Source organism: Dendrobates tinctorius, unplaced genomic scaffold (genome assembly GCF_039654945.1).
Source record: "Dendrobates tinctorius isolate UK_male_01 unplaced genomic scaffold, ASM3965494v1 ptg000006l, whole genome shotgun sequence".
NCBI classification, from domain to species: domain Eukaryota; kingdom Metazoa; phylum Chordata; class Amphibia; order Anura; family Dendrobatidae; genus Dendrobates; species Dendrobates tinctorius.
In genome coordinates this window covers 2,826,534-2,851,142 of record NW_027361674.1, presented here as the reverse complement: position 1 = coordinate 2,851,142, position 24,609 = coordinate 2,826,534, and the positions used below count along the sequence as shown (strand labels likewise).

General features: G+C 45.1%; 1 protein-coding gene across 5 annotated transcripts in view; it reads right to left on the bottom strand.

Annotated features, from left to right (window-relative positions):
* MARK3 (microtubule affinity regulating kinase 3) overlaps positions 1-24,609 on the bottom strand; it is a 93,703-nt gene that overhangs the window by 35,769 nt on the left and 33,325 nt on the right. For all 5 annotated transcript variants that reach the window (XM_073569924.1, XM_073569901.1, XM_073569911.1 and 2 more), the window contains exons 4-8: positions 20,061-20,109; positions 16,669-16,734; positions 3,414-3,484; positions 864-920; positions 11-247 (exon numbers count right to left, since the gene is read on the bottom strand). In XM_073569924.1, the coding sequence (XP_073426025.1) occupies positions 11-247; positions 864-920; positions 3,414-3,484; positions 16,669-16,734; positions 20,061-20,109 (480 nt within the window). The remainder of the gene's footprint in view (positions 1-10; positions 248-863; positions 921-3,413; positions 3,485-16,668; positions 16,735-20,060; positions 20,110-24,609) is intronic.

Genomic DNA, 24,609 nt, shown 5'->3' with positions numbered 1-24,609 from the left:
TCACACGCACCTTTAAATTCTGTCCATCGAAGGGTAAGGATCCGCTGACGAGGGTGTAGAGAATAACCCCTAAGCTCCACACGTCTACTTCAGGTCCATCGTATTTTTTGCCCTGGAAGAGCTCAGGAGCGGCGTACGGTGGGCTGCCACAAAAAGTGTCCAGTTTGTTGCCGACCGTAAACTCGTTACTAAATCCAAAGTCTGCTATTTTGATGTTCATGTCTGCGTCCAGCAACAGGTTCTCCGCCTGGATGATATTAAAAAAAAAAAAAAAAAAAAAAAGAAAAGAAAAAAAGGCTCAAGAACAGTACAAGGTGGTCAAAAACATTGCACCCAGCCACTCATCCCACTGTCCCTAATTAAATAAAAAAAACAAAAAAAAAAAAAAACAAAAAAACCCAACCACAGACCCTACTGTTTTCCAGACACACGCCCCACTATATAAAAGAACATTTTACGTTCCTATACTGAGGACAGGCGATCAATATTGTATCAAATGGATGTAGATCTTATCCGGTACCCTCACTCCACCACCCCCAATCAGCTGGTATTAGTGCCGGCATCAGCAGATGTGGACATTGAATGGAGCAGAGCAGCTCAGCTGCGTTCAATATGTAGTGGCCACTGCTGGGTGATGCAGAAAAGCTCCTAGTCCTTCCAATGGGAGAAAAACTGCAGTACCCCAAAATGACCACTAGAGTATGGAGCTATGCTGTATCTATTACATCCGGGTTAATAACTGGTGATCAAGGAAGGGAAAGCCTTGGATCGGACTGGCACCGATCCGATATGAAGGACTCAACCTAAGGAAAGCTCATTGGCAACCCTGTTAAGTTGGTAACAAGCTACAATACAGTACTCACCTTCAGGTCTCTGTGAACGATGTGTTTCTGATGACAGTATTGCACCGCAGATACAATCTGCAAAAAGTACAATGAAATCATGAATGTAATATACTACAAATAAACAGAATTTTAACTTTTTTAGGATGTAGGTTCGATCAGAGACTGTAGGGCAGATTAATTTATTGGAAACAGATTCCAAAATTCACTTCCTGTTAAAAATGCTGCAGTTATCTGCCATGGTTTACAGTGCAGCACCACAAACTTACCAAGAAACATTTTGGATTATGTTGGTGGCGAAATTTCACTCTTTGATTTGCAAAAAAAAAAAAATATGACAATCTGCAGCTTAAACTGACATTGTTTTGGAAGTCAGACTCTCATCACGGGTATGGGCAAGGTTTTGTGCTTTGATACATTGAGTACTTTAAATCCAGAACTTTTTTGTATGTTATACATGGAGGAAGCTGTTCCTAAGTTAGGACCTATTCACACCAGCTTGGATGTGCCAGTCAGTCTGTTGTCATTTCCATGTTCTATCTCTGATCGAGCACTCCGCCCTTCAGCATGGGGTGATTTTACTTACAGCATGTTCCTATCTACCCATAAATGCAGGCACTGCTGAGAGAGGAGTCCACTTTCACCCAGGAATTCAGACATCAGCATAAGAGGTATTCACATTGGATAGGGACCCATCAGATTTTTAGACCACCTTGACAATGGTTGATGGGCAGACATAACTTGGCCAAATTGTGTGCAAAGAGTTTCATTTCATTCTAGGATTCAGTAGCCGTATTGCTATTCATATTTCATATATTTCCCATTGACATGCTTTAGCACGATAGAGTGCAACTTTTTTGTACATGGGGGGGGGTAACTGCTCCGAGTTAGCACCTATTCACACTAGCTTCTTCTGTCAGTTTTTTATTATTAAAAACCAACCCCAACATCCGCAGAGATCAGATGTATGTGGCTGTCCCAATAGTGGAAAGGGTCATCATGGTTTTTCTCCAAAGTCTCCTCTACAGGTCTGCATGTTTCCATGGTAATAGACTACAAATAATGTAGTCGGATCCTGCAGTTATGATTCCTTCCAAATATCACCCCAATCCCCCTACAAACTTTGTTAGGCTACCAAGTAATTTGGGGAAAGATTCACAGCGGAGACTGCGGGGTTCAAATCACAGGAAGGTTGCATGAAAGTTGTTACCATGGAAACAGAAAACTACTGTAAGAGCAGATACATATTGGTGGGGAATTTTTAAGTTCTTTGCAAAAATTGCTTCATCATAGTAACATAGTTAGTAAGGCCAAAAAAAAGACATTAGTCCATGCAGTTCAGCCTATAAAAGTCTGTCAGAATAAATCCCCAGATCTACGTCCTTCTAAAGAACCTAACAATAACTGTAAGATACAATATTGTTACTCTCCAGGAAGCCGTCCAGGTCTCTTGAACCCTTCGACTGCGTTCGCCATCACCACCTCCTCAGGCAGGGAATTCCAGATTCTCACTGCCCTAACAGTAAAGAATCCTCTTCTATGTTGGTGGAAAAACCTTCTCTCCTCCAGGCGCAGAGAATGCCCCCTTGTGACCGTCACCTTCCTTGGTATAAACAGATCATCGGAGAGATATTTGAATTGTCCCCTTATATACTTATACATGGTTATTAGATCGCCCCTCAGTTTTTTTTCTAGACTAAATAATCATAATTTTGCTAATCTCTCTGGGTATTGTAGTTTCCCCATCCCCTTTATTAATTTTGTTGCCCTCCTTTGTACCTGCTCTAGTTCCATTATAACCTTCCTGAGCACCGGTACCCAAAACTGTACACAGTACTCCATGTGCGGTCTAACCAGGGATTTGTACAGAGGCAGTATAATGCTCTCATCATGTGTATCCAGACCTCTTTTAATGCACCTCATGATCCCGTTTGCCTTGGCAGCCGCTGCCTGGCACTGGTTGCTCCAGGTAAGTTTATCATTAACTAGGACCCCCAAGTCCTTCTCCATGTCAGATTTACCCAGTGGTTTCCCGTTCAGTGTGTAATGGTGATATCTCATCTTCAATGCATAAATAAGAAAAAAAAAAATTTAGATGTGAAAGTGGAGTATTTTTTTTCACCCAGATTTCTCCCATCTTATTCCATATGAACAGCAGGTGCACAGCCTGGTAAATAAATCAGATTGCTTTTGGATGGCCAAAAAAGCATTAGCATCCTACCACTACAGTGAGAGAGGCGAGATACCGATGCTGCTACCACAGTATAACCTCGGGCAAATTACATGTCAGAGATGGGGTGTATTAACCTCTTAACATTGGTGTCTTTATTTTGTAGTTTCAATTTTCTTACAAAAAAAAAGAAAGAAAAAAGCCAAATGAAAGTCTGCAGATGATCACGGCAAATTCAGTTTTACAGTGCAGACTAATAAAGTTTGTGATTGCAACTAGTCAATCCAATTTGTCAAAAGATGGGGGAAAAAAGTAAAAAAATGAATTTGGAAATTTGTGTTCAAAACCCAGACATTTATAGAAGGAAAAATATAAAAGAGGAAACATATAAGATAACACACCTGCCGGAATTTGGCTCTGGCTTCCTTTTCCTTCATTCTTCCATGTGCAACCAGATAGTCAAAGACTTCCCCTATAGAGGAAACAATGAGGAAAGATGAGGAGATAATGAACAGTGTTATACCAGAGGGAACAAAAATCAGCTTTTCTACTTCAGCCCAAATCCTGATTGTTCAATACACGTGTAGTAAGAAAAGCGCTGGATTAACATTCATTTTGCAGTAGCTCGGTTACATATACAATGACCATTCACAACAGATGTCACAGCTCACCTCCTCCTGTACAATGACCAATACCTCTATATACAGTAGATAATTCAGGATCCACCATTTACAATAGGTTATGTCACAGCTCACCTCCTCCTGTACAATGACTGATAACACCTATATACAGTAGGAAACACAGAATCCACCATTCACAATAGATGTCACAGCTCACATCCTCCTCCTGTACAATGACTGATAACACCTCCATATACTGTGGATAACACATGATCCACCATTCAAGATAGGTGATGTCACAGCTCACCACCTCCCTTATGTCTCTATTGTAGCGTGAATGAATTAAACTCCCCGTTTCCGACCCTTTAAGGCTAAGATAGGAGTAATGTGTATAGCAAATTGGTATGGAGATATATGTATACTTATATTAAAACTTAGCTTTTAATGTTATATTAGTAAAAACAGTGTGTCAAATTAAGTTGCCAAATAAAATAGTGATAGTGTCTGTGCAACCGTGCCCATAAAATAAAATTGTATTAAGACGCCTCCTATTGTCCAGATATGAGCGGATTACAATCCTCTTTGTTGTCTATATAGGCCAGGTATTAATAATACCAAACACTAGCCAGAGAGCATCTCAATATAAACAACACAACACTTTTTAGAGGTTGTCTTAGGTACCTAAAACATCAGTCCTATACTCATTTCCAATATTTAAGGACAATTGTCATTAGAGTGCGAATCATATAAATAAGATATCTATTTCCCCATTATCAGATATCTAATACATTGACATATTTTTTAGGGTCAAAAGGAACAATATATCGCATCTATGGAGTCCAGTATAGTGTAGTGCCTATATTCCACCAAAATACTGCATATTAACTACTCTCATGATGCATTATTAATATGTCCTTATACTTATCTCGTGTATTAGTCCTATACACTGATGCCTGTATATGCCCTCTTGTGGAAAAGGCCTCCAGTCTTTAAAAGAGCTTCATGTCTGCATTCATCTGGACCGCCTTAATCCAACGCCGTTCTCCCAACGCGTTTCATCTAATCAGGACTCATCAGGGGAGTTTGTGGAGTTCAAATAGACACATGGCGCGCAAATATCGCCCTCCTTTTATATAACTGAGCACCACATTGTATCCTATCCATTTCCGGACGCCGGGTACCTCATTTCCGGTCCCACCATATGCAAAGGCCCATCTCTATCTGCATGCCCCACTTCCTGGGCTCGGCTTACGGCCATTTACATCACTTCCGGTCTCGGAGGTGCAGCGTCATCATAACGCCGTTCACATGACAAATAGTATCCATGGTAACCCGACGCTGCATATCCTCCATCTGATCGCGCTCTCTGCCGCTATCTCACAATTGTATCAATAGATTTGTTGATCAACCATAATAGAGGCGGCTGCATCCAGATTAATATAAGAAATTATTCAGACTTTTTCAATTTGCTGAATACCCTATTAATGGACACTTTGCATGGATTCCATAACCATCTTTTCATTCACATTTATAATAGATAGGGAAAAAGGACATATCTACAGTATCCCTCACCAGGAGAAAAATATTATGAGTAAATCAACTACAGGGAGTCATAATTCAATAGGTATATTGTTACAAAAATAGGGGTCAGTTAGTAGTCTGATCTAATGTTGTATGCTGGACGATGGACACCACGGATCTTCTTGTTATTAGAAGTATAGAGAGGGTGCTCACTAGGGCTCTCCCTGATAAGCCCTCTCTACCTCTTCCCTACCTCACGCGGAGGTTGGCACCCTATTAACCTGCGCAAGTGGCGCCCCCACTCAACGGCGGCTCTCCCTAATATATCTCACCCTATTACTCCCTCCCTACAAGAAGGAAGAAAAGGAGAGTATATCGTTTAATCCTTTAGGGTGCATTGTCTGTAGGGTAAAAATCCAGAAAGTCTCTCTTTGGAGGATGTATTTATCCCAATCACCCCCTCTCTGATTTCTGGGTACCTTTTCGATACCTATAAAGCTAGCCATCTTGAGATCCCCCTTATGAGACTGATTAATATGGTTGGCTACCGGGGTATCACGTTTATTGATAGTATCCCTATGATGCTCTCCTACCCTTACCCTAAGCTCTCTCTTTGTTTTGCCAACATATTCTACACCACATCTGCACGTCATCTTATATATAACCCCTACAGATCTGCAGTTAATAAATTGATGTATGGGGTATAATTTTCTTGTATTATTACTGCAGAATTCGTTGTTTTTTTCAATTGAGGTGCAGTATTTACAGCAACCACATTTATAGCATCCTTTTGGTTGGGTGCCCAACCATGTGGCGCTGTCAACACTTTTTGGGGTAAAATGGCTACGGACCAACCTATCCTTTAAGGAACGACCTTTCTTGTATGTAATCTGCGGGTGATTAGAGATAGCTCTTGTGAGGTCCTGATCCATACATAAAATCGGCCAGTGTCGGTCTATTATTTCTTTGATATCCTTGGCTCCGTTACAGTATTTTGTGATGAATCTTATAGTTCCATCATCATCGGCTTTCTGCCCAGGAGTGAGTAGGTCCTTCCTATCCCTAGCCAGGGATGTCCTATAAGCATTTCTTAGGATCCCATCCGGGTATCCCCGTTCTAAGAAACGAGATCTCAAATCATCAGCTTGCGTCTTATAGGTAACCTGATCCGAACAGTTCCTTCTCATTCGAAGGTACTGCCCCTTAGGGATACCTTTTTTCAAGGGAACTGGGTGGTTAGATTCCCATCTCAGAAGTGAATTAGAAGATGTAGGTTTTCTATATGTCTTAGTCATAAGGCGTCCATTTTCACCCCGTTCAATCAGAACATCCAAAAATGGTAAACTACAAACATTGACCTCACAGGTAAAACTAAGGCCCAAATCATTCTTATTAAGGCCTTTTACAAAGTTACAAAAGCCCTTCTCATCACCCTTCCAGATTATAAAAACATCGTCCATGTAGCGAAGCCACAGGACAATGTTTTCTTCCGCCACTTCTGAGTGCTCTCCAAAGATGGCATTTTCTTCCCACCAGCCCAGGAGCAAATTTGCATAAGATGGTGCACAAGGGCTACCCATTGCGGTGCCCTTGAGCTGGTGGAAGTACTTGCCATCAAATAGAAAAAAGTTCTTTGTTAAACAAAACTCGAGGGCCCTCATAACAAATGAATTGTGTTTCATATATTGTAAGCCTCTCGTTCTTAGATAGTAGTCCGTAGCCATTAAACCCTTCTCATGGGGGATCGAAGAGTACATAGCCTCCACATCGATTGAACCCAATATCATATTGGTGTCCAACTCGATGTTGTCCAATTTCAATAGAAGATCAGTGGTGTCTCGTGTATATGAGCTCAAAGAGACCACAAATGGTCTCAATATTTTATCAACATATAGCCCTAAATTTTGGGTTAGACTTCCAATTCCAGAGACTATAGGCCTTCCTTTTAATGGTACCAGGCCCTTGTGAACCTTTGGCAGGGCATAAAAAGTCGCCACTACCGGATGTGTGGGAATGAGAAAATAGGTATTAGACCTACCGGTAATGATGTTTCCAGGAGTCCATCCTGACAGCACTATGGAGGACGTCCTCCTCCTCCTTACAGGGACAGGAAAGCACACGAGAGGTTAAAAGGCCATGTCCCACCCCCTTTCCCTCAGTGATTTGACAAGTACCACAAGGTGGATGATGCTAGTAACGGTTTAATGAAACAGTCATATTACAGCATATGACATAACATAATACAACATAGTATAACATAACAGGGAGGGAACTACCCGTGCTGTCAGGATGGACTCCTGGAAACATCATTACCGGTAGGTCTAATACCTATTTTCCAGGACGTCCACCTGACAGCACTATGGAGAGTACCAAAGCACCTCCTCAGGGTGGGATTACTGCTTGGAGAACTTTTCTCCCGAATGCGGTTTGTTGGCCAGCTAACACATCTAGTTTGTAGTGTTTGCAGAATGTATTAAGACTAGCCCAGGTTGCCGCTCGACAAATTTGATCAACTGACGCCCCTGCCCGCTCGGCCCATGAGGCCGATACCGCCCTTGTAGAGTGGGCTTTTAAGGAATCAGGCGGGCTGGCGCCTTCAGCCTGGTAGGCGTCCGAGATTACTGAGGTAATCCAACGCGCTATGGACGCCTTAGAGGCCTTCTTCCCTTTATTCCTACCACCAAAGAGAACGAACAGGTTCGGGTCGATACGCCAACTATTGGTGGCCTCTAGGTATTCTATAACTGCGCGCCTCACGTCTAGCGAGTGGAGCCGCCGCTCCTTCTCATTTCGGGGATTATCACAGAAAGAGGGTAACACTACCTCCTGGTTCAGGTTTCTTGTGGAGGCTACCTTCGGGGTAAATGCCGGGTCTAACCTAAGGATTATACTATCCTCTCTTATCTGGAGGTATGGATCCTTAGTGGATAGGGCCTGGATCTCCCCTATTCTTTTGGCCGTGGTAATGGCTACTAGAAAGGCCGTTTTACGAGTGAGAGCACGGATGGGTATCTTCTCACTAAGGGCGAAAGTGTCCGAGCAGAGGAACCGAAGTACCAGGCCCAGGTCCCATGGCGGGGTGAGCTGCCTAATCGTGGGACGCAGGCGTTGTGTGGCTTTTATAAACCTTATCACCCAGGGATGTGCAGCTAACTGATAATCAAAGAAGGCGCTCAAAGCTGAAACCTGGACTTTTAGAGTGCTGGGCTTGAGGCCTTTATTAAAGCCTGCCTGCAGGAACCCTAGTATGTTAGGGAGATCCGGGGTACCTGCCACGAGCTCGGACCTGCCACCCTCCAGACAGAATCTCCTCCATATCTTCCGATAGATTGCCGACGTCACCGGCTTCCTGCTGGCCTGTAGGGTGGATATGACCTGCTCCGACAATCCTTTTGCCTTCAGGATGTCCCTCTCAGGATCCAAGCCGATAGATGGAGTCTTGCTGGGTCCGGGTGGTGGATCGGGCCCTGGTGGATGATGTTCTTCCACAAGGGCAGCTCGACTGGATCTTCTACTGCCATGGCTCCCAGAAGGGAAAACCAGCTTCTCCTCGGCCAGTATGGCACTATCAATATCACTCTTGCGTGGTCCTCGTGTATCTTTCTGAGCACTGCCGGTATGAGGGCCAGTGGTGGGAACGCATAAGAGAGGGATTCTCCCCAAGTCTGACTCAGGGCGTCTACACCCTCTGGATGGTCCATCGGATTTAAGGAGTAGAATCTGGGAACCTTCGCGTTCTTGCGGCTTGCGAAGAGATCTATACTGGGGTTCCCCCAGCGCTGACAAAGCTGGTTGAAGATCTCTATGTTCAGTTCCCACTCTGTCGGGTGGATCTGTTGTCTGCTCAGGTAGTCCGCCACTTCGTTTTGGGAACCTTCTAGATGTACCGCGGTCACGGATCGAACTGTCCGTTCTGCCCACGTGAATATCTTTTCCGCCAGTGCCTGAAGTGGTTGATGTCTGGTTCCTCCTTGGTGTTTCAGGAATGCCACTGTCGTCGTATTGTCGGATAAAATGCGGACATGACGACTCATTAGTACCGACCGGTTTCTCCGCAACGCTTCCCAGACCGCGAAGAGTTCCTTGAAATTGGAGGATCTGGCCTTGATGCTTGCTGGCCACTTCCCCTGGAAGATCTTCCCTTCTATGTGGGCTCCCCATCCCCACGCACTTGCGTCTGTGGTGACTACCACGTATGGAGAGGTTGTCCAATGCACGCCCACCTGAAGATTCCTGGCCTGTAACCACCAGCGAAGGGACTCCTTTACTCGTCCTGAGAGTCTTAGGGGTTTGTCTAGCGACGCCTGACTCCTGTCCCACCTCGCGAGAATTTCTCTTTGTAACAACCGCGAGTGGAATTGGGCCCAACGGACACACTGGATGCAGGCTGTCATAAGGCCCAGGACCTCCATTGCTTCCCTTATGGAGCATTGACGCTTCAACAGACCTCTGGTTCTGGCCTGAATGGACTTCTGCTTCTGCTCGGGTAGCCAGGATATTCTGTCGGCTGAGTCTAGGAGGACTCCCAGGAATACCTTTCTGGTGTTTGGAGTGAGGTCCGACTTCTCCCAGTTGATCACCCAGCCCAGGAACTCCAACACAGTAGTTGTTCGGATCCTGTCTCGGATGAGCGCTTCCTTGGATCTTGCCACCAGTAAGAAGTCGTCCAGGTACGGCACAATCACAATACCCTGATCTCTCAGGTAGGCCACCACCTCTACCACCAGCTTTGTAAAGATCCTGGGAGCTGAGGCCAGCCCGAATGGAAGACCCTGAAACTGAAAATGGCAGGTCCGGGCTGGTGAACTGATCGCAAACCTTAGTAGGCTTTGGGATGAGGGATGAATAGGAACCTGATAATATGCCTTTTTTAGGTCTAGGGTGCACATAACTGCGTCCCTGTCTATCAGAGGAATTGTGGATCGGATTGACTCCATCCGGAACCTCCTGTATCTGACCCAAGCATTTAGTGGCTTCAGGTTTATGATGGTGCGGGCCTCTCCGGATTTTTTTGTAATTACAAACAGGGAAGAGTAGTGACCTTTCCCTCTTTCTGATGGTGAAACTGGTATTATGACCCCTGAGTCTAGCATGTCCTGAAGATCCGACCACATTGCGGAGTCCTCCTGGACGACAGTGGGGCCAATATATCTGTCGGGGGGAGGAGAATAGAGCTCTATCCTGTAACCCTCTCTGATGGTTCTGAGAACCCACTGATTGTTGGTGACTCGCGACCAGTTTGCTGCAAAGTGGCGAAGTCTCCCCCCAATGCCTATGGCGTCATTGTCTCCTCGACCTAGATGTCGATGCAAATGGGGGATCTCTGCTCTTCCCACTTTGGCTGAAGGAGCCTCTGTAGGAGCTTCTATTAGACCTCGCCCGGCCCCTAAACTCTGACTGTCCTCTGAAGAAGGAGCCTCTCCGAAAGGACTGGGACCGTCTGGGCTTTTCTTCCGGGAATCCCTTATTCTTATCAGACACCAGCTCAAGGATATTACCCAGAGCTGGACCAAACACCCTCAGACCCGAGAAAGGGATGGCACATAACCCTTCTAAGGCCAAGTTATCTCCCGACCAGGATCTAAGCCAGACTGCTCGCCGGGCCGCATTAGAGAGGGAGCTGTTTCTGGCCGCAAACCTAACTGATTCCGCCGACGTATCCGACAGGAACGCCGTGGCTGATTTCAAAAGAGGAAGAGATGCTAGAATCTCTGACCTCGGGGTCTTGTTGGTTAGGTTTTCCTCCAGCTGCCCCAACCACAGGAACATAGACCTGGCCACCGAGGTGGCTGCTATGTTGGCTCTAATCAGGGCCGCCGACGTCTCCCATGTTCTTTTTAACAAGACGTCCGCCTTTCTATCCATTGGGTCTCGAAGACCGGACGAGTCCTCGGCTGGGATAGCCGATTTCTTCGTAACCTTGGCAACCGGGACGTCGATCTTAGGGACCTCTTCCCACGCCCGAGTTTCCTCGGGATCGAAGGGCAGTCTATTTTTAAAGTTTCGGGAGAGTGTCAACCGACGCTCTGCTTCCTTCCACTCCTCCTGGATCATTGCTTTGATGTGCTCGCTCACAGGGAACACCACCTGTTTGCGGGACACCAGTCCTCCAAACATTAAGTCCTGTCTGGACTGTGGCTTAGGGACTTCTTCCATCTGCATGGTATTTCTGACCGCGTGTACCAGCTCGTCCGTATCCTCCAGTCTGAACAGGTACTTTCTGTTCTGTTCCTGACTATCCCCCAGGATCTCGCCTTCTTCCTCCTGATCTGAGTTCCGGAAATCGGAATCCTCGCTAGGGCTCGCCTCTGATACTGGGACTGGTTCCCACCTCGGACGCTTGCGACCTGGCCCAGGGCTGGGGGATCGACGGGACGTAGAGGCCTGAATCTCTTCCCTTATCAGCGACCTCATTTCGGAAAGCAGAGATGGCTGTTCCTCGCCTATGACCCTGGAGGTACAGGGACCGCATAGGGTCTTGCTATAGGTGTCTGGCAGCTTTACTCTGCACACCGGACATCTGACTGATTTGGCGGTAGCTTTCGCCGGGTCCTTTCCCGAGGGGGACTCAGCCGGGGTTCCCTTTTCCTAATAATATAAGGGGCACCTCATCAGATCTGGGCTGTGGGGACGAGTGGGGAGGGTGGTCTGCGCTATGCGCACTTACCCCTCCACCAGATGCAGTGTTGCCTTCCATCCCCTGGCGTCCGATGCAGTCACACAGCCTGGAACCGCCTGTGACGAATCTGGAGAAGGCTTTGGTCCAGGAGCGCGCGCGCCCTGGATTTGAAACCGGCGTCTGACGTCACCGGATGTGACGCTGGTAAGCCGCGCCTCCACTTCCTGCCGGGCATCTGCGCGCGACCGCGCTCGGCGCGAGCCCCCGGCTTCCACTGCCCAGCGTCATTCTGCGGGCTCGGACCGCCACCCCGCTTCTGTCGGTGCCCGCATGGCCAGCCGCCTGCGGGGAGCCGACCCGTCCTGGAGCCGAGAGCCCCCCCACCGGGAGGAACGGCTCCCTCCAGGAGCGCCGTCCTGCTCCTGGCCTTTGGAACCGAGGGACTCCCAACCGGGAACTTTCGGCTCCGGGACCTCTTGACAGGGGAAGGATTGGACCGGCCGCACGATCCCCTGGGTCCCTCCGGTAAGCTCTCGCGTGTCCCTCCGTGCAGGGACAGGAAAAACACTGAGGGAAAGGGGGTGGGACATGGCCTTTTAACCTCTCGTGTGCTTTCCTGTCCCTGTAAGGAGGAGGAGGACGTCCTCCATAGTGCTGTCAGGTGGACGTCCTGGAAAATCTCGTTCATTTTTATCAATCAATTTTGATTGAAAGGCCCCATCAACCAACATTTTTAGTTCTTTTAAATATATTTCTGTGGGGTTACGTTCGAGTATCTCATACCCCATGGATTTCTGCAGTAAAGAGTAACAGAGATCTATATTGGGTAACATCCATCACCACTGTGTTACCACCTTTATCCGATGGTTTAATTATCCTGGTGGTATCCCTCTCTAATTCAAGCAGACCATCCATCTCAATTTTGGTAAGATTACGGGGTCTTCATTTTTGCGATTTTTCTAAGTCCATCAAGTCCCTAGAGACCAAATTAGAGAAAACATCTATGGCACTTATATCATTATTAATTGGTGGCATCCGTTTACTTTTGTTCTTAAAGTCCGTAAAAGGACCTTCGCCATATTCATTAGGGTCCACATCCCCCAAATGATACAAAAATCTGACATCACCCAATAGGTCCTCATCAATACCTAATTCAGTGCAGCTTTTTTTATCTGCATTAATGAAGTATTTCTTCCATTTAAGTATGAACAAATTAAGGTCTTTGATAACTTCAAAGCATACAAAATCAGAGGTTGGGACAAATGACATACCCTTACTTAACACCGCCATCTGTTCCTTGTTTAGGGGTTTTGATGAGATATTAACGATTTGGTTATTCAAATGGGGTTCCGGGTATTGAATCGGCTTCTCAGTGGGTAATTTGAGTCTAAAAAATGTTCCCTCTGTGGTGACCCCCGACCTGCCCCTCTACCTCCTCGTATACCTCCTCTGCCTCTTATTCTCCCCCTATTGTTTTTAAATCTACCCTCGGAGTCAGAATATTCGGCCTCAGAAGATGATATATCCGTTTCAGGTTGTCTATTTGGTTTAATATTAGCAACCGTATATGCTTTATTATCTCGAAACTCTTGTAGGTCTCTAATAAAATACTTATGTTTTCTTTCTTTAAGATGGTATTGAAATTTTTCAATAGTATTCTGTAAACTATTTTCTTTTACAGAGAATTCCGTTTCTGCTGAAAATTTTTTTGTAACCTCTATTTGCTCTTTAAGGCGTTCATTAATGGAAATTAACATAGATTTTTCCTCATCTAGGAGTATTCTCATCAATCTTAATGAGCTGTCTGTAGCTTCCTTTTCAAGTTTAGCTGACAACGTTGCGCTTTTGTATCTATAGCCAAAATTAATAGATATTCTAAGGTGTCTAGGTACTATGCCTGCTTTTATGTAGTTTTCCAAACTTTGTACCTCCCACCAAGACGTAATTTGCTCTTTATAAATTTTAGTAAGTTCCTTAAAAGCTGCACTGAATGATGGAATATATTTTTTCTGTGTGAAAGCACCGTCCGAAAACACGTCCTTAGCCTCATTCATCCATTGATTTGTGTCTATCCCTGTGGATAGGAAACCTGCCATATCCAATAGTCAAATAGTATAAGCGGGGGTCTATTTTACCAATACCGATCAATATTGTGTATAGCAAATTGGTATGGAGATATATGTATACTTATATTAAAACTTAGCTTTTAATGTTATATTAGTAAAAACAGTGTGTCAAATTAAGGTGCCAAATAAAATAGTGATAGTGTCTGTGCAACCGTGCCCATAAAATAAAATTGTATTAAGACGCCTCCTATTGTCCAGATATGAGCGGATTACAATCCTCTTTGTTGTCTATATAGGCCAGGTATTAATAATACCAAACACTAGCCAGAGAGGATCTCAATATAAACACAACACTTTTTAGAGGTTGTCTTAGGTACCTAAAACATCAGTCCTATACTCATTTCCAATATTTAAGGACAATGGTCATTAGAGTGCGAATCATATAAATAAGATATCTATTTCCCCAATATCAGATATCTAATACATTGACATTTTTTAGGGTCAAAAGGAACAATATATCGCATCTATGGAGTCCAGTATAGTGTAGTGCCTATATTCCACCAAAATACTGCATATTAACTACTCTCATGATGCATTATTAATATGTCCTTATACTCATCTCATGTGTATTAGTCCTATACACTGATGCCTGTATATGCCCTCTTGTGGAAAAGGCCTCCAGTCTTTAAAAGAGCTTCATGTCTGCATTCATCTGGACCGCCTTAATCCAACGCCGTTCTCCCAACGCGTTTCATCTAATCAGGACTCATCAGGGGAGTTTGTGGAGTTCAAATAGACACATGGCGCGCAAATATCGCCCTCCTTTTATATAACTGAGCACCACATTGTATCCTATCCATTTCCGGACGCCGGACGTAAATGGCCGTAAGCCGAGCCCAGGAAGTGGGGCATGCAGATAGAGATGGGCCTTTGCATATGGTGGGACCGGAAATGAGGTACCCGGCGTCCGGAAATGGATAGGATACAATGTGGTGCTCAGTTATATAAAAGGAGGGCGATATTTGCGCGCCATGTGTCTATTTGAACTCCACAAACTCCCCTGATGAGTCCTGATTAGATGAAACGCGTTGGGAGAACGGCGTTGGATTAAGGCGGTCCAGATGAATGCAGACATGAAGCTCTTTTAAAGACTGGAGGCCTTTTCCACAAGAGGGCATATACAGGCATCAGTGTATAGGACTAATACACATGAGATGAGTATAAGGACATATTAATAATGCATCATGAGAGTAGTTAATATGCAGTATTTTGGTGGAATATAGGCACTACACTATACTGGACTCCATAGATGCGATATATTGTTCCTTTTGACCCTAAAAAATATGTCAATGTATTAGATATCTGATATTGGGGAAATAGATATCTTATTTATATGATTCGCACTCTAATGACAATTGTCCTTAAATATTGGAAATGAGTATAGGACTGATGTTTTAGGTACCTAAGACAACCTCTAAAAAGTGTTGTGTTGTTTATATTGAGATGCTCTCTGGCTAGTGTTTGGTATTATTAATACCTGGCCTATATAGACAACAAAGAGGATTGTAATCCGCTCATATCTGGACAATAGGAGGCGTCTTAATACAATTTTATTTTATGGGCACGGTTGCACAGACACTATCACTATTTTATTTGGCACCTTAATTTGACACACTGTTTTTACTAATATAACATTAAAAGCTAAGTTTTAATATAAGTATACATATATCTCCATACCAATTTGCTATACACAATATTGATCGGTATTGGTAAAATAGACCCCCGCTTATACTAAGATAGGAGTAACCCTCTGATGATAGGACAGTATGGCAGTCCAGGGCTTCTTTGACACTATCCCTTTATGTTGGGACACACGCTGATGCTTTTTGCCATCTGTAATATGGCTGCACTTCAGGGGCCACCTCGGTTAGGGCTGTGTGCCTTAAAGTGCATCTGTCACCTGTTTGGAAGCTACAAGATGCAGCCGCTGCCTTTCAGGGCTGATCTACAGAAATCTATAATGTTGTAGATAAGCCCCCAATCCGACCTGGAAGATAAGGAAAATAAGTTGTCACAGGTCCGGCGCCACCCTCCCGCTTGCTTCGTGGCAACCCGGCATCGCGCTCCTGCTCAGGTGTACTTAGCGGGGTGCCCCATTGAGGGCAGAGCACAGTACTGCAGTGTGCAGGTGCCGGGAAAGGTCAGAGAGGTCCAGCGTCTGCGCACTGCAGTACTCTGCCCTCAACGGGGCACCCCGCTAAGTACACCTGAGCAGGCGTATGATGCCGGGGAGCAATGAAGCAGGACGCGCCGGACCTGGACCTGCGACACCCATCGGACCGGACAGCCCCTCAGGTGTGTATAATAAAACGTATTTTTCTTATCATGTAGGTCGGATCGGGGGCTTATCTACAGCATTATAGAATGCTGTCGATAAGCCCTGAAAGACAGCGGCCACAGTTTATACCGGCCAAAACAGCTGACAAGTTCCCTTTAAAGCTATGAAGCATGTATATACCGATCACACATATATACTTCCTAGTACTAAGAGGATGTTTGGCTCCTTTTACTCTCATGAGAACAGGAACTTGCTCATTAACCACCATCAGATGCACATAGAGTACAGAAGTGATGGCGGGGCATCAGGAAACAGCGCGGCTAGGAAAAGCACATTATGACAGGCATAAAAGATGAGCTTATAAACTGCATTGATGACGTCAAAGTTACCAGTCATCACAAACACAGCCAGCAACAATCTTTCCAAACGGTGGGACCCCACTTTGAGGCCATCACCCCAGCAACCATCCTGATAGCCCCCAGGACCACTTACCTCCACTTGCATACTCCATTATTAGGTAGAGCGTTTTTTCAGTCTCAATGACTTCAAATAATTTAACTGTAGGGAAGTAAGGAAAGTTAGGTCAGCCAAGATCTCTGTATAATAAACAATTAACGCAAAATTCTCCAAACTGAGGACAGAGAGGTGACGTGCAGGGGACACGAGCTGAGAGCAGCGCCCGTGCGCATCACAGAACGTCTGCGGGAAGAGAACACAAAGCAAAGCCCTGCCGCATCCGGGGGCTTAGCAAATAGTAAGGGAAATTATGAGTAAGGGTTTTAATTAATCCCCTGTGCTACAGACTGGGATTTCCAGGAAACGCCGCGCGGACATGCAGCAAACGAATACGACTAGTGGGCTCTCTGGAAGCGTGATCACCAACAATCTTACCGAGAGAGAAAACTCAGCACTGAAAGTTTTTTTTTTTCTTTCCTTTTTAGAGAGGGATCTAATGTAAAGTATTGTACGGGACGCTGACTAATGCCGTACACTTTGTATATAGTGTTATCATGACTACAAATAACCATAAACATTTTTTAGTCTGTTAAGAAAAACAAAAACAAAACCCAAAAACAGTAATTAATATTTTGTTTACAACTTTCTCCTTTAGGTGTTAATTCTAGCCCTACTTGGGGGCTAAACCCCTCAGATAACACTGCAATACTTCGTTAAGCAGTATCAGCATTATATTCACAGCCACAATACCCTGCACTACTTGTGTATACCCGGGTGTTCTGGCTGTTACCATAATGCAGACAGGCATTTTACTAGACACAGACCTTCACTGGGTCTAGGTGGGGGACCATGATGGCAGCTACAGGGCCATTGTTAGGTGGCTGACCGAAAGGGTGCACATGCATTGCCGTGGTAGCTGGAGACCCATCATGAGGGTCGATGGGCTGACAGAGAGCACCCTCCATCTGTCCAGACACCAAGGAGCAGTGGAGGGTACTGACCGCGGCAGATGTTACGTGCAGCATTATATAATAGAATATGCCTAGAAAATGGACCATGGCATTTAAGTCAGAAACAAAACCTTCCGAGTTTGGATTTTCTGTGATTCACTTATCGCAATGTGAGCAATTTACACTTCTTAGTCTGCACAGGATCTTGCATGGATCATAACAGAACGGCTCTGGACATCTCCAACATTACCCAATGAACCCCCTTTTGTCAGCCGTACAGTGGCTGTCCCAGGGGTCACCAACAAGCCATCCAATCTAAGGATAGGCCATCAATTTCATTGTCCTGGAAACATCACATGATGTTGGAGAAACAACTGGTTTTTGATGGGAGTCGTCACTTCATGGTTAACACGCCAAAAGGAAGATCAGGCTGTGTCAACATAAGGGTTTTTATTTTACAATATCACAACCTGCACTGCTCTGGCCCTTTAGGCTGGGGTTCACACTAGCAGAACTCTCGTGGAAATTACCGCGAGAATTCCATTCCGCGGGAAAATCGCATTTTAAATTCCCGTGATTTTCCCACGGAAAAACTAGCATTTTGTAAGCGTAATTAGCTTGCAGAATGCTAGCGTTTTCCAAGTGATCTGTAGCATCGCTTGGAGAACTGATTGACAGGTTGGTCACAGTGTGACCAATTTTTTACTACTGAGGCCACCTATGCGGCATCAATAGTAAAAGAAAAAAAATTTATTATATATATATATATATATATATACACATACACACATATATATATACATATATATACATACATACATATACACACACATATACACATATATATATATATACACATATACATATACATACATATATATATATATACACACACACACACACACACACACACACACACACGCATACATACATACATATACATATATACACACACTCTCACCTTCCGACGTCCCGCGCAGCCTTCCCGCCTCTCTCCACGCTCCCAATCCCAGTAATCCTTTGCGACAATTACCGCGATGACGTCCGTTCTCGCGGGATCACGACGTCTCACGGTCATTCGCGATGACGTTGCACGAATGACCGAGAGAATTCACGATCCCGCGAGAACGGACGTCATCGCTCGCAAAGGTTACTGGGACCGGGAGCGTGGAGAGACGCGGGAAGGCTGCGCAGGACGTCGGAAGGTGAGAACAACAATATTTTTTATATTAAATTCTATTTTTTACAGGGATATGGTACCCAAAGCCCGGAGGACAGTCTCCTCTCCTCCGGACCGTGGTACCATCCGCAAATGTTCTGCTTACTTTTCGCATGGTGTGCACAGCCACATGCGGAAAGTAAGCAGAACAATGCATTCCTATGGGTGCGGGATCGCCGCGATTCCGCCAAATTAATGAGCATGCTGCGTTTTTTACCGCGAAGCGATTCCGCCGTGGTAAAAACCGCAGCATTAGCACAGCATTGCTGAATCCCATAGGAATGCATTGGATGCTTATTTTTCGCGGTTAAAACCGCTGCGGAAATGCGAAAAAAACGCCATGTGTGAACTCAGCCTTAGAGTAATAGATATACCACAGACCACATAAGACAATAGAAATTTTAAGTGTACGGACACCTTCAGGTCAAACTTTTACATTTATGCATAACAAGGTCATATAAAACCTGATGTATGAGCAGATTTATAATCACAAGCACAATAGGACAGAAAAAAAAAAAAAAAGGTGCTAGAAACTTCCCGTCAGAGTGAGCTCACTGACAGATTCTCAGTTAACTCACTCCATAGCAAATATTTGTGCAGGGACACAAAGAATCTGCTTAAAAGCCAAGTAGTGCAGTTTTTTTTTTCTAATGAAACCAAATAAATTCAAACCGTCAGAATTACATTTTTTTGGTCGCCGCGACATTGCATTAAAATGCAATAATGGGCAATCAAAAGAACGTATCTGCACAAAAGTGGTATCATTAAAAACGTCAGCTTGACATGCAAAAAATAAGCCCTCACCCAACCTGAGATCACGAAAAATGGAGATGCTACTGGTATCGAAATATGGCAATTTTTTTTTTTTTAGCAAGTTTTGGAATTTTTTTTCACCACTTAGATAAGAGAACCTAGACATGTTTGGTGTCAATGAACTCGTAATGACCTGGAGACTCATAATGGCAGGTCAGTTTTAGTATTTAGTATTTAATGAACCTAGCAAAAAAAGCCAAACAAAAAACAAGTGTGGGATTGCACTTGTTTTGCAATTTCACCGCAGTTGGAATTTTTTTCCCGTGTTAGAGTACACGACATGGTAAAACCAATGGTGTCGTTCAAATGTACAACTCGTCCCGCAAAAAACAAGCCCTTACATGGCCATATTGATGGAAAAAAAAAAAAAAAGTTATGGCACTGGGAAGGAGGGGAGTGAAAAATGAAAAAAGCTCCGGGAGTTAAGGGGATAAAAGAAATCTTACCTATGTTAGGATGATTCAATATCTTCATGATCCGTACTTCCCTGAAGAGCTGAAGAAACAATGAAAAGCAAAGCGTTAATGAAAATGGCAATTACACAAGTTACCTCAGTCTGGGAAAATGCACGTTTCGCTGCAGAATCTCACTCCCTGCCTTGGTCAGTAGTGTAATATGAAGCCTATTCTCGCTCCACAAAATCCAGACAGGAAGAGTACAGCATATATGCTCCACGTGCACCAGGGCTGTGGAGTCGGTAAGCCAAACCTGCGACTCCGACTCCTCGATTTCCCTTACACCGACTCCCACATATATTGCTTATATTTAAGTGAAAAATTTATTGTAGTACAATGTGAACATCAGACATTTAATCATTTTTATGATACAATAATCAAGATATTTAGATAGAACATAATATATATTTATTGGAATACAATATAGATTATATATATATATATATATATATATATATATATATATATATATATATCCAATATATATCACTATGTAGTTGTTAGGGCTGGTAGAACGCACCAAATAATAAGTGATCGTAAGGTACGTTCGCAGCCCGGGGTCCACCGTGCAGAGGTGGTAAACTGCTGCTTAGTAATGGCGGATGTCACACACGGGTAAAGCCCCCGTTACACACTGCGATATCGCTAGCAATATCGCTGTAAAGTCACCGATTTTGTGACGTAGCAGCGATATTGCTAGCGATATCGCTGCATGTGATACTTACCTCCGACCGGCTCCCCCGCTGGTTATCGCTGATCGCGCGAGAAGCTCCTGGACCATTTCTCGTCGGCCGCTTCCTGTAGAGACAAGCGACGCGTGGACGCGGGCGGGAGGACGTCAGGATCGCCGCGTCTGACAGGTAAGTAGCGATCCCCGACCACCGCTATGTCTCTGGTGAGATCTGCCTGTGTGGCAGCTCACTAGCGACCACCTAGCGATGCACCAGCGATCCTGACCGTGTCATATCGCTAGTCGGGATCGCTGGTGCATCGCTAGGTGTAAAGGTACCCTTAACGTCACCCGGTGTGAACAGGAGCAGACTCTTATGTCACAGAGCCGCAGTACCGTGGAACTTAAATGCCGGAGTCTGTTAGAACTCACAGAGCCTGGCAAGGGGGCGCACAGAATGCGGTCATAGAACTCTGCCCCAAGGACACGGGGTCAGAGTCCCTCTAGACCTTCTGAGCACATGGCGTCGTACCTGCAGACACCACTATAGACGCTGACTATGGTGGAGTGTCAAGCACGTGCACCGTGGCGTGTAGAGCCACCGGTGGACACGGATTCCAGTCTCTGCCTCTACCTACACCTAGACCTTTAACAGGCTAGGCTGCACAGCACATGCGTAGCAAGGGTAGGGGTTTCTTAATGAGTCATCCACCAGAGACATTCATACATGCATACAACACTCACTCCACATGGTCTATTCTTTGTCTATATTAGCACATGGCCGAGCAGCCATGCGAACCTTTTATAGCAGCGTCCTTCCGGGACCTTCCTGATGGTCTTATCCGAGCTGGAGAAGGACCTGAGCATGTGACCTCCGATCTCCAGTGAGAGATCGTCCCACGGGCATGCTTAGTGGACCGAAACGAGGACTTAGTCCCTGGAGTAGCTTGCTGCTGACCAGCATGCCTTGCTATAGCTGGACGAGAGGTGGCAGCAGCAACCAAACCCACAGTGCTAGTCTGAGCAGAGCGCTGGGCTCGACGAGTCTGCTGAGCAGCCTCCTCTGCGGCCGGAGAGGAATGGGAGACTGCCGAATGCAAGGCTCGGGATTCCTGCTGTGCAGCGACACGAACCAGACACCTAACAGTAATAAACTATGTAAGTGGCAAAAAACAGTTTTCAACAAAAACATACTAAATAACATTTGCGCAGTCTATGAATTTGTTCTAAGAAATAGAATTAAATAAGTGTCCATTTTATACCGACTCCACAGCCCTGACGTGCACATACATACAGGTGGTGCGTATACTGTGGATTTCCCATTTGGAATTAAGGGGGGTGGGGACCTAATAACTCATCGTTAGATTCTCCATCGTGCTGTTCCAGCGCAGCAGGTCTGATGGGAGCTACCAGGAGCAGAAGAGAATGTGTCTGGTGGTCAGGAGTCATCTCTTCCACTCTCGACATTGAAGGGGGAGGAGGATCGATATACCTTTTTCCTTTTATAGTGCTCCCTATATTCTAAAAGTTTTAAAAAGCAGTGGACAATCCCTTTAAAACCTCAAAATCATTAAGATCCATTATTACAGCTGCCATCTGTCCGGGAGCGCGTGGGGAGCGTGTGGGTACCCCCTCATACACAAAAAAAAGGTGACATCAAGCTCTATAGTTCAATCCAGGGCATGTATGGAAATGTAGGAGATCCATCACATTCACCCTGGTGAAATCGGGATGGGGTTTGCCTCTCTTGCGCTCCCTGTGGTGGACAAGCAGCGCAGTAACCGAGGCTGGAAGGAAACGAGTCTTACGACAAGTGACATGCCGCCGGCATTGTTTGCAGTAATTATGAAAGACAAAAGACATTCACATTGTGAAAGAACTGGATAACCGGACTGAATTAGCTCCTAAATTTAGAATGAAAATTATCATTCCCATGGAGTGTGAGCTGACTGATGCAAGATCTAAATTAGAAAATGGGATTCCTTGCCTCCTAACTCCACCCCAGCCTTCTGAGAGCGGCCAGGGAAAAGAGGGCAGCAAGACTTTTTGCTTTTCTTCCGCAGACATGTAAATAAAAAGCTGAGGAACCCATCAGCGGGATGTTTCATCTCAGTGTGTCAGTGAGCACACCTCATTAACACATCTAGATAAATGGGAAAAAAAACAAGGTCAATTAAAGCTTTGTACTGGGTGGGGATTTCGGCGACATCAGATTAACCTGGGACGAAAATCAGGCCGAGAATGTAGGACACATTTTGGAATTAGCTCTCAGTTTTCAGCTCCGTATAGTAAGTGGATTTGCACTGGAAACCACAGGCGGTATCCTATGCTAGCCTCCTCGATAAAATGTGAATTATATTCACCTCTTTATGCCCAATTTGAAGAGCCAGCTCTTCTGAAGAACGCCTGCCGCAGATATCCTCCCTATTGGGCCATCCTGCTTAAAAACATGTCTAAAAATTTACTTTTCTTCTTCCTGATCTATCATTGCTGAGAAAAACCTTAAATCTGAACACAAGTTAGTTGGCAAGTGCCCATTGGGCGTTCCTAAGTGAGTCAAGAGCTCCTCCTGCCATCACAAACCCCTCCAACACCTCTTCCATTGCCTTTATTGACTATCCAATCTCCTCTTGCTCATCATGGAAATTCTATGCATGTGACACTAGTTTCCAGAGCCCTTGTCTGGTTGAGAACCGCCCACTGGACCCTTGAGATCTAATTTGCATGGAAATAAGTTTGTTTTCTAAAGAGTTCACAATGGACAATCTATATGGAGTAATAGGGCGTTCATTGTGGATTAGGTCTTTTGTATGAAGGAGGTGGGGTATGGGCATGGAGAAGTGAAGTTCACGTGAAAATAGTAACCGTGACCTGTTATCATTTGTGAAAACGAGAGCGCTATCTCTGACGATTAGAGGACAGGAGAACGATACAAAGGCCATGTCTGATCTCCCAGCGCAGAACAGTGGCACCAAGCCCCTTTAAGTTTGATCAGCCAAGTATATCAGAATGTGGCAAGCCAAGGTAAAGATCATTTTGCAGATCTTCGCAGGAATCCACAGCACTTATGAATCACTTGGCTAATCTTCATCCCTGTAAAACTGAGCTGAAGTTGTAAGATTTATCAGAAGCATCATGTGAAACAATGCTCCAGTGTCTGCTTGTAGAAAGGCTTCCGCTTGCCAGACCGTTTACCAGTGAATCATCCCATCCTGCCCACACTGGCAGTTACCAGCACGTCACCTTCTGTTTCTTTACTTCAGTTTTTATAGGATTATTACGAACTAAAATAAAAACTGAACAAAAAAAAGTCAAATAAACATCACAACTATCTACAACTATCTACAAGAGGGACCACCACTGAATATAAGGGGGCCCAAAGTCCTCTGTGAATGGAGTTGTAGTAGCCCCCCATAATTACAGACCATCAGTCTGAAGATCGCTTACAAATGAAACAGGCGATGTTACTTGGAACTGGAAGAACATGCTTGAACAAGTCTGGTTTCATTAAGGTCCTTGCGGTAATCAGAACCAGACCCCCCTCCCGGCCTGCTGTGTGGTTGCGGATAGAAATGTTCTGACCCCACTAGAAGCCTCATGCCCTGCTTGCTTCACCTGAATAGACCAGTGCGCATAAATGAAGATTGAGACCCATAATCAATAACCACAGAATAGGCGATTGCTTGTCATCGGCGAGGGGCCGACTGTTGGGACCCCTACTGATTTTAACTCTGTCCTTAGGTGATAACGTGGCTGGGGAGGGGTGATTACCCCCTGTACACTTTAGATCGCTGCAAAGCAGCTGAACACTGGTTGAGCCAACAGCCATCTGCCTGGCTGCCCCCAACACCAGAACGCTCGCTCCTGTCT